Raw genomic sequence first — 10,597 nt, forward strand, 5'->3', positions numbered from 1 at the left:
ACACTGCTGAGCTCAGATTAGGGCAGAAGAGATAACCACAACCAAGATGCTCATTCAACCCTCCTAAACATTAGGTGAACTAAAAAAAAGGCATTACAAAACTCAATGCAAGGAAGCATTTGAAAATAAGTCATGGAAATAAACTTTAAAAAGTAAAGAGAATAAGGAGAAAGACAAAATGTACAGTGAAGAGCTAGGAATTAAAAGCATAATAATAAAGGACTCATCACTAGCTGAAATATATTACCAGGCAGAGAGATGAGAAAACAAATTACTGTGACAGTTTAGCATTAACTAGGACAGAACGGGTTGGAATGAAGAAGATGTAAAAGAAGAACACACAAATCATAGTATTTAAAAGAGAAGGGACAGTATCATACTTCCCCCATTCTTCTTCACTGTGACCATACATTTTTAGAAATTTATTAGAAAATCACCTTCTATCGCAGATCTAATAAATAAATTGTTTCTTAAAATGTCAGTTGCGTATCCGACCACAGCAAATTCCTGGCAACCATAGTCAACCAGTTGAAAGCATATTAGAACTGAACACTAGGTTTTACATGATGGTCAGAAAATGAAGCTCACTGTAGTCCTCAGGAACATGACAACCACCACAAGCTGTCACTCAACAGCACATGCTGCTATCCACCTGCTCTTGGGGCTGGAGACTGCATCAATTCCACAAGACATTTTCTTTTTGGTAATTTTATTTTATAGCTAGCAGTGAAATTCATGAAAATAGATAATAAACATTTCAACTACAGCTAACTTAAAACTCAGTTCTACTTAAGAACAAGCACTTATTTATTTTTATTGTCATGTATTCCAAGTACTCTAAAACTCACATATTCCTCTTAACTGCCACCAAATTTGGGATGCCACCCAAGCAGAACTACAAATCTCAGGTCATTTGAGACAAACACTCATTAAATCTTTTTCTGAAAAACAAAAAAATCAACTGCCTTTTTACAATAATCTTCCAGATTCTACTACATTATTTTTGCAAACAGTTGTGAATAAAATCAGAAATAATGGTACTGACAGTGCTCCTGAACATTTTACTTTTTTTCAGCTATTGCACTCAGTCCCACTTTGAGGAAATTAAATTCTTCACACAGTGACAAGTATTTATTTAATAACCCAAAAACTACCAAGCTCTTCATCATGTTCTAGAGGCTTTGAATCTGCATACAAGTGTGCTGGAAAGCAGAAGTTCTTGGCCTTCCCACACACTACTGGCTTCTCTCACACAGTGATTTGAAAAAGCCACAGCCTACACACCATCCACAGTCTCTATAACTCAACCCTGCACACACTCCTGCACAACAAAAAATCAAATTTTGGAAGGACACCCTAAATCTAACACATGTGTAGACCACTCACACTGGGAAATACAAAAGTCAGGTACAGAACACCTCTGCACTGTGAGTAAACTGCCTTGAAGGACACAAAAGAAAACCAGCAAGGAGAAGGAGGCAAAGAACAGGCTGTATGGCCAAAGAGCAGGCTGCAATCAAAACATCTGGAAGACAGATATAAGGCCTGATACATGTCCTGTTACCAATTCCAAAACACAAGAACAATAAAAACTTTCCACTCTTCAGAGGACCAGTATCTATATCTACATATGCACACACAGAACAGAAAATATGAGTTAGTATTAGTGACTCTGTAGCACAGTTGAGTAAGTTAGACTGAAATGAGTCAGCGTCTTTGTGCTGTGGGAAGTGGGGAAAGAAAAGAACACAGTAACACATATCAATCCTCTACTACACACTTACACAGTTACTGTAACCATTATATAAAGTATCTGAAGGGACAAGAACTGAGTAGATCCATCTCTCCATTAGCAACTCCATTGTTCATGTATTTTAATGAAGATCTATAATACTCACCTATTTAGAACAAGTGCACAACTGACTATCCAAGAACCACAAAGTTTGCTTGACCATAAGCAGAACAGCAAATAAGAGACAAACTCAGGGAGTGCTCCAATGCTACCCTGCTGCTCTCTCTGACACAACTGCAGCACACTCAGAACATGCACCCACTCACCTGCATTTGGGCTGTCTTCTGAAAGGTGACACCTAAAGCAGTCTTACAGTAAAAATGTTACTCTCATTAAATTGTGCACTCCTACCACAGATACACTCACAGTCTCATTCACTTAACCTTCAATACAAAATTTATCTAAAAGCTTCCTTCCTACTGCTGACAACTCAGCATGGCAAACACACCTTTCTGATCTACCACGAATGTAGAGTATGCTCTACACAAAACTAAAGTAGCATGTAATGGGTCACTCTGTAGACAGGTATCTTGTACAGTAAATATATAGAGACTGAGATTAATCCACACAAATTGTGTTTGCTGTCTCAGCTTTACAAAGAAAACCAAACTAATTCACCCACTTTACAAAAAGGCCTGAATTTCTCAAATCAGTAAACGCAGAGTGCTGAGATACTTCAGGGCATGGCTAAGATTGTAGGCACATACCCAACAGGACTTTGTGCTAATGTACTCCTCAGTGAATTAGCGTGTTAATGGACCAGCATCTCAAATACTAATGATGCTTGGCAGAGAAAGCAGGGCATGGAATGCATGACATGAAGATTCACCTCTGAACTCTGGGCAGAATAAGAAAGAAAATTTGCTGAGGTTTGTTCAAGACGTTAATTTCATACGTATTTCTCTAAACGGCATGTGCTCCGTTCACACTAAGCTGGGAACTACCTCAGCCGGTCATTTAGCCTCACCTTGCCTGCACAAGCAAGAGCACATTTCGGACACAAGTTTTCTTACTCATTTAGGAACTAAGCGCACCAGGAGCGGGCTAAGGCAGAGGTCTGACAAGTTAGACACCGCGGTCCACCACGAAGCCACCTGGCGGGGAGGACGCCGGACGCCCCTGGCCAACTGCAGCAATTATACCGGGAAGAGCCGAGACGAATCGCCCGATCTCTGAAAACCCCGCCGTTCGAGAGGCGCGGGACTCCCGGTGCTGCGGGCCGGGCTGTCCCCAGCTCGGAGCACCCTGCACCGAGGGCCGCGGAGCACCGCGAGGGGACGAAGGGAAACGCGGGGGATCCGTCCCCCCGCGCTGCCCAAGGGATGCCCGGCGGGATCAGCCCCGCGCCGCGCCCGCTCCTCACCCGCGTCCAGCCCCAGCTGGTAGCAGGCCAGCGGCTCCAGCGACAGCTTGTATCCCTCGAACTTGGGGTCCAGCAGCAGGCGCTTGGCCTGCAGGGAGCAGTGGGCGGCGCCCGACATCCCGCGGCTCCGGGAAAACTTCGTGAAGCACCGGCAACTCCGCGGGCCCTCGGGAAACGCGCGGCAGCGGCCGGGGAGCACCACGGGAAGAGGGTGAGCGGGCGCCCGGCCGCCGGAGTGCATGGTGGGAGCTGTAGTCCGGGCCGGGAGGCAGCCCTGTTGCTGGGGCGCGTCGGGAGCTGTAGTCGCCGAGCCCGGACTACGTTTCCCGGCGGCACCTGCGCCCAGGAGCGGTGGGGCGGGCGGCGCGTGGTGCGTCCTGCAGGCGGCTCCGCCTCTGCTGCACGGACCGGCGGGGCTGCAGCGGCGGTGAGCCGGGAGCCAGCCGGGAGCGAACCGGGAGCGAACCGGGCTGGGCCTTCCCCGCGCCGCTCCCTCGCTCCGGGGCGCCACCCGGCTACCCGAGCGCCGGGGGCGCCGGGCGGGAGGGCCGGGCTGCGGAGAGGCCGCGCCCGGAGAGGGTGGGCCGTGCCCGCGCAGGCGGCCGGGTGAACTGCCGGCGGCCGGGTGAACTGCCGGTGCCCGGCGCTCGGGCAGCCGGGTGGGTGCCGTGCCGAGCTCGCCCCTGAGCGGGTCACACACTGGTGCTCAGGTCATTAACCGCGGGGATGTGTCAGTGGACGGAACGCTGCATGTCATTCTGTTTTGGTCACTTTTTTTTGTTGAGTGAATGACACCAGCATTTGTCGAAACTCTGCTTTGCTCTGTGTAGGTTTGTGGAAAACCTAGATTTCCAAAATGAATAAAGATGCGCAGATGAGAGCAACCATTAATCAAAAGCTAATAGAAACAGGAGAGCGAGAGCGGTAAGTTGAATTCCTACTCCATGCCGGTGAGAGGCTTTAAATACATCAAGACTGCACTACACCTAGAAGTACAATAAACTCCATAAAGTAAATTCAATTCTAAATTCTTTAAATGCTTGCACATGAAAGTCTTGAGTGTTATATAAGCTATTTTAAAAAATGCCTTTTGAACAGTTTTATTGTAGTTTTCCCATTGAAAAGAGGTAGTGGGGAAATAAAGGATGGGTTAATGGTTTATGAACTCTGAAGCTTTCTCTTATGCAGGTATTTTGTGTTGGAATGCCCTAGATTCATGTAAGAATCATCCTTCCATTCAATTTGCTGCAGCTAAATCTTGTTATTTCCTGATAAGGAGAAGGAAACAAAATTTTCCTTTTTGCTTTTAAGTTTTTCTTGTGTTTCTAGCTCTTGTCTTGTTAGGTAAAGCAATATATTTTAGAATACATAAAGGAGCATTTGTGCAAGTCATTGTAGAGATCCCAATCAAGGCAAACAAGTAAATTGCACAATTTTTTTGGCTTATTGTCTCTTCAGTCTGTTTTATTGATGTTGTATTTACTTATCACTAGAGTGCTTATGACGTTTCCCTCCTCATCATTTCATTGTGCTTGCAACACCATGCACCAAAAGCTCTATTTCCTATATTTTTAATGGCCTGTATGAGAAAAAAATTTTTCCTGGGTCATGGCATAGCCTTGTGCCTGGTGTAACCTTTTGTAGCCTGATGTGGTATCTCTGCTCTACATCTTTCCTGGCTGTGACCATCCCCTTGAAGATTGCACAGAGCTTGAGAAAAGCAAGCAATTTATTGAAATGGTATTGAGATCTATTTTATGCTAATTTAAGAATAGGAAGGGTTTTGTCAGGATGTCAAAAGCTGTCTGATAAACAGACTTTATCAGAGCTGTACTGTGATCAGAGGCAGAGCACTTAGATTTCTTGAACTAATATCCAGAGGCAGCCAATTTCACCTGTATTCTTACTCTGCTTTTTGTCATCAGTTCATCTGCTCTCTACACAATTCACTGAGTAAAAAGGATTAGACCTACACTGTTCAGCCTCTGGCTACAATCCTTTCATTCATGAAAACAGGGTTTTGCTAGAGTTACTTAGGATTGTACAAGATAAGCAGGCTTCCTAGCTAATGGAGAAAAGGGTAAAAGATATTAAAGGTATTTATCATATCTTACTTTCATTTTCCCTTCTTCTGTTTTTTTAGTACTAATTTTCACTTTTTTAGCTAACTTTCAATATTCTATTTTGTTATATGGAGTAGATGCTTCATTGTGGCAGATTGTTGTGTCTTTTCCAGTAATGCCTGAATCCTTGTTGCTTAAGCTTACATAACTAACCATGCTTAGGAGGTTAAGATACAGGATCCTTCATTTTCACCCAGAACGAGATAATGTGTAACCTGCAGTTGAATAGTGCAGAATTCTTCCTGAAAGGTGAGGGAGAAGGTTTTGCTTATTTTAAAGACCTGGTGTCAGGTGAAATACTCAAACTTTGAAAGTCTGCATGCATCTGCTCGCAGAGTAGACTCAGTCAGGTCAAGTAATTCAAGGGCTTCTACTTTTTTCTCTGTGGCTGCAGTGTCAACATTGCCTGAAGCAGTTCTGTGAGTTAGCTTTGGAGGCACCAAATCCTCATAGTCCAACATGGCAACCATTTCTGCTGCTGCTCTGGGAGCTCTTGGGTAGTAATTTTTGGCCTGACTTTCACACTGGAGCGTATTTAAGCTGTCAGGAATGATTGCTGTTCTAACAAGTTTTTTATTGTTTTAACAGCCTTAAAGAGTTGCTGAGAGCCAAATTAATTGAATGTGGCTGGAAGGATCAGTTGAAGGCACATTGCAAAGGTAACAGTGGTCAATTAATTAATTTCCTTTGTAGTCAACTGAGATTCTGGACAAATAAAAGTCCCAGATGAAGGCTTTACTGACAGTTTAAACAACACCTGGGCAAGAAGAATATATCCCTGGCAACTTGACATTTATGTTTAAACATGCTACTGAATTGAGATTACTTCTCAGCTTTGATTTTTGCATTTTTCAGTAGTGTGCAAAGCACCATAAGTAAAGAGTTGTTTCATACTGATAAAACATAGTGATGTGTATTAATAATAGCCTTTCTTTTGCTATAGATTTATTCCTTTTTCTCTGACATACTTTTTGGCTTGGCTGAAATATCTACAGAAATCTTATTTAAACCATTTGGAAGAATAGTAAGGATTTACTGTCTGTGTTCTTCCTTACTGTATGTTCCAAAGTGTTTTTCCAGTTGCACCTTTCTTACTACGGTGTAAATAATGTGTTTTAAGAGATAAGTGAGCCAACTTGTGAACTGCTCCAACACTCTAGTAGCAGGCACATCTGGTAATGCTCAGGGGAGATAAAACAATTTCATGTTTGTTTTTAAAATATGAGCTGATCAAGATGCATCAGCAGTGACAGGTTCCCATCCTTAAATCTATGTCATGAGTGAAAGACTAAAATCCACTGTTCAGTAGGTACTGAGCTAATAACCTATATTTAGGTCCCATGCTAGTTTGTATTCTCCCATGACCATGTAAGCAGGTTTTGTCTCTTAATCACCAGCAGAGGTTTTGTCATTTTATGAATGGATTAAAAGACTTAAAGTACTGGTCTTGGTCTTCCCCAGATGTCATTAAAGAAAAAGGATTAGAACATGTTACTGTTGATGATTTGGTGGCAGAAATCACTCCCAAAGGCAGAGGTAAGAAAAATGCAAATGTGGATGGAGTAGTACATCAATAAACATACCTACCTCTATTTCATTAGTATTTTGAAAGCAGCATCATGAGCTTGTCTGTGTTGGATTCAAGGAAAACTGTTAATAGCTTGATAAATACAAATAAAATGTTAATAGCTTAATATTAACAACCAATGAAACATGTGAATTTGTATTGTTTAGCAGCCTTCAGATTACTTTTGCAGATTATTTAGTCATGTCTATATTCATTTTGATAATTTACTTAATGGTCCCAAGTTGTGTATGCAACACAGATGTTTTAAAATTGCAAATCTTTTAAGATGGAAAACCAGAACTAACAGTTCTAGTGGAATGGGAAGAGTAAAGGACATAGCATACAAATACAAAAAAAAATTAAAATCACTTAAGGAAACTGCAATCCTCTTTATATTGTTCATCTCAGGCTCTCTAGCAGGGTTTAATGTTAATGGTAGAAGCTTCATTAAATTCTAAATAAAAATAGGCCTTCAAAATAGTTTGCTTGAGACCCTTGCTAGAGACCAGATTTGAGATTTTTTTTTGTTGTTCTTAAATTTGTGAAGAAAAAAGGTAGGATAATCACACTTGTTCTGGTGATTATATCCTGTTTCCTGTTAAATTATCCTTTTCCTCAAACATTCCAGTTTTCTAGACTATGAATAGGCAAAAAAAAACCCAAAAAAACCCTGACTAGTAACATTGTTCTCAATAGATCCTAATTTTAGCCTATTTTAAATGGGAAAAATATAGATGTGCTATATGAAAATCAAGTCATTTCAGTTACTTTAGGTATTATCAGAATTGCAAGACAGTGAAAGAATAGAAATGGCTATTGTAAAAGTATGGTTTTAGCATAGTTTTTATTTTGTCTTTTTTTACTTCTTGCTTTCTTATTTGTGTTTCAGCTTTGGTACCAGACAGTGTAAAGAAGGAACTCTTGCAAAGAATAAGAACCTTCCTTGCTCAGCATGCCAGTCTTTAACTTTGACATTCATCTGGGATACAGTTTCCTGTATTACATCAGTCATGTCAGGATTGGAATGCAGTTTACATACTTCATAAGGATATAAGGATGAAAAATCATTAATTTTTCTTTGCACTGCATCGATTTCTTAAAGTTGGTGTTATTTTAATAAAAAATTTTGTGGACTCATGGTTCTAAGGTGGTTCTCTCTCGGTGGACTGTAATGTGGTGTCACCTGTTCCAGTTTTTAATAATCCCTAACTTTATACAAGTGTGGAACCTTGCAAAGATTTTCTGAAAAGAAGCACAGTTAACAAGTATGTTGACCAGAAATGCAGAAAGGTGTAAAAAAAAGTGTGGAAAATGGGAGATGACATACTGCTAAGCATAGCTTTTCTGATTTTCCCAGAGTAAGCAGGACAAAGTTAAAACTATGTAAAACTGTTGGTGAAATTCCTTTTGTACTTCTTTTCTAGAGAATGAGTTATTTGAAGTCTCTGACATGGGATGCAAGTATTTACTCAGCAATTCATCAGAGGTTGAATTCTTTAAGAAAAAGGCAGTTTTATCTTTCATCAGCAATTTTTTTCACATTTACTTTGAGTCGCTTTTCTGATTTCTAAATTTGCCCATATTACTGTTTTTTTTTTTAATGTGGATCTTTGGGGCCTTTTGAAATTGAAGTATAGTTCAGTACTTTGCCACTGTAACATGATGCATTTTTAATTCTTGTATCTGGAACTGTAACATCAACCGAGTCTATACATAACTGCAAAAATAAATTTGATTAATAGGATCAAGAAAGAGGCTTTGAAGTGAGAATGTTTAATTTTTCTCATCTTTTAGAATCATTTATAAAGTGATGCAGAAGCGTAAGCAAAAACTGAATGAGCAATAGGATGCTGTTGTGACTCGGTGGCTATTGTGAAAAATAACTGACTCGAAATAATATTCATACTCCCAATTAGAAGAATGCTGGAAAAACTGTCCCTTAAAAAGCCATTCCTCTGCCAGTGGGTTGTGCTGTTCCAGCATTGCTGCGAGCTCGCGGCTGAGGAGCCGCTCGGGGGCACCCGCGCCCTTCGCCCGGGAGGGTGGTGGCTGCTCCCATTCCCTCCCCAGCCCCTTGGCCTGCGGGGAGAGAGCTGCGGTGCTGAGGCACGGACACAGGGAGCGCTCCCCTCGCTGCCCGCCAGCTGGGGCACGCTGCGCTCAGCCCGCAGCGTCACCTGCGCGGGGCCGGGCACAGCGACAGCGGCAGTTCCAGCCTGAGAGGGCTCCTGTGCCGGGGAAACAGGTCTGGGAGAAATCTGGCAACGGCCAAAGGTGAAGTTTGGCAGTAGACAGGAGTTGGTATAAGCAGGGCAATACCAGCATCAACGGGACAAGATATAACTGGTCATGAACATCTTTGGTCTACAAGCACCAAGCTCCTGCTAAGACTGAAACAACACTGGAGCCAAGATCGTGGATCTTCCTCCTGCGCTGTTTTAAATCTACCTTCAAGTCTGTTAAAGCGTATTTGCTGGATGTCACTGCCTCTATGCTGTTAAATAATGGTGGAGGTCGGAAAGAAAACAATTTTTTCATTTAAAGATCCATCTTCTTTTTAAAATGTGTTTTTGCATTCAGTATGTATCATGGATTACCCCTGCTGGCAACTCAGGACCACACAGCTGCTCACTCACTCCCCCACAGCACCAAGTGGGATGAGGAAGAGAATCGGAAGGATTGAAGCTGGAAAATTCTTAGGTTGAAATAAAGACAGTTCAATAGCAAAGGTAAAAGCCATGCACACAAGCATAGCAAAAAAAGGAAATCATTCACCACATCACATTGGCAGGCAGATCTGCAAATACCTTGAGGAAAGCAGGACTCCATCCCAATTTTGCAACATCTGTGAGGTTAGTTTTGGCCTCTTTTGGTCCTTTGCACTGCACCTCTTTTCCTGCCAGACCATTTTCTTGTAGTCACTAACTCCCGAAATTCTGGATTTTTTTTCTTTTTTTTAAATTACACTTCATTTGATCATATCTCCTTTCCAGAGTGTTTGTAAGTCTTTCTTTTCTGTTCCACAAGATTTCATTTCCCATTCCAGAGGAAATGAAATGGAATTTCCTTTAGGGAAGGGAAACAAAATCTTATGATTTCAATGGCGATCAATTAGGAAAGACTTGGTGCATGTCCCTGCAGTGGATGGCATGCCATGCCTTTTGATGGCTTTGACTTTGCTGAAGATTTTCCCTTTTTATTTTTATTCTTTTTTTAAAGTATGCATGTCATCTTCCCTCATAAGTTGTCTCTTACTCCTTGATTTTTCCCCTGCTTTTGAAACACCTGTGAGGTGAGTTTAGGCCTGATTTGGTCCTTTGCACTGCACCTCATTTCCTCCCAGACCACTTTCTAGTAATCACTAAATCTCCCAATTTTTGGCATTTTTGGGGTTTTTTTTCAATTTCATTTCATTTGATCATAACTCCTTTCCAGAGTGTTTGTAAGTCATTTTTTGCTGTTCCGCAAGATTTCATTTCCTGTCCCGAAAGGAAATGAAATCTTGCGATTTCAATGGGGATCAATTTGGCATGCTTTGGTGCATGTCCCTGCAGTTGATGCTATGCCATGCCTTTTGATGGCTTTCACTTTGGCGAAGATTTTTCTTCTTTTTTTTTTTAAGTATGCATGCCATGTCTCTCATATCTTTCCCTCCAAGTTGTGTCTTCCTCCTTGATTTTTTCGCCTGCTTTTGCAACATCTGCTAGGTTCATTTTCACTTTTTTTTGTCCTATGTACTGCTCCTCATTTCC

At 41.8% G+C, this 10,597-nt stretch overlaps 2 protein-coding genes across 4 annotated transcripts in view; one reads left to right on the forward strand and one right to left on the reverse strand.

Annotated features, from left to right (window-relative positions):
* Positions 1-3,373, reverse strand: part of NUDCD1 (NudC domain containing 1) — a 34,603-nt gene extending 31,230 nt beyond the window's left edge. The window contains exon 1 of the mRNA XM_059865435.1: positions 3,156-3,373. Within this exon, the coding sequence (XP_059721418.1) occupies positions 3,156-3,273 (118 nt within the window). The 5' untranslated portion in view covers positions 3,274-3,373. The remainder of the gene's footprint in view (positions 1-3,155) is intronic.
* A 115-nt stretch (positions 3,374-3,488) lies between these two features.
* ENY2 (ENY2 transcription and export complex 2 subunit) lies at positions 3,489-7,978 on the forward strand. 3 transcript variants are annotated; one of them, XM_059865445.1, is made up of 5 exons: positions 3,489-3,582; positions 3,986-4,079; positions 5,867-5,937; positions 6,740-6,814; positions 7,735-7,978. In XM_059865445.1, exons 2-5 carry the CDS (start codon positions 4,012-4,014, stop codon positions 7,809-7,811), a joined length of 291 nt encoding a protein of 96 aa, XP_059721428.1. In that variant the 5' UTR covers positions 3,489-3,582; positions 3,986-4,011; the 3' UTR covers positions 7,812-7,978. The 3 variants fall into 3 exon arrangements, with proteins under 3 accessions (XP_059721428.1, XP_059721431.1, XP_059721440.1); XM_059865448.1 differs by lacking the exon at positions 3,489-3,582 and adding an exon at positions 3,737-3,865; XM_059865457.1 differs by lacking the exon at positions 3,489-3,582 and adding an exon at positions 3,796-3,814.
* Positions 7,979-10,597: the final 2,619 nt, after the last annotated feature.

This window comes from Haemorhous mexicanus, chromosome 1 (assembly GCF_027477595.1).
Source record: "Haemorhous mexicanus isolate bHaeMex1 chromosome 1, bHaeMex1.pri, whole genome shotgun sequence".
Taxonomy (NCBI): domain Eukaryota; kingdom Metazoa; phylum Chordata; class Aves; order Passeriformes; family Fringillidae; genus Haemorhous; species Haemorhous mexicanus.

Coding starts and splice junctions, on each gene's coding strand:
- ENY2 (XM_059865445.1), top strand. CDS start 4,012: ATGAATAAAGATGCGCAGATGAGAGCAACCATTAATCAAAAGCTAATA. Junction 4,080..5,866: donor GAAACAGGAGAGCGAGAGCG/GTAAGTTGAATT, acceptor TTGTTTTAACAG/CCTTAAAGAGTTGCTGAGAG. Junction 6,815..7,734: donor AATCACTCCCAAAGGCAGAG/GTAAGAAAAATG, acceptor TTTGTGTTTCAG/CTTTGGTACCAGACAGTGTA.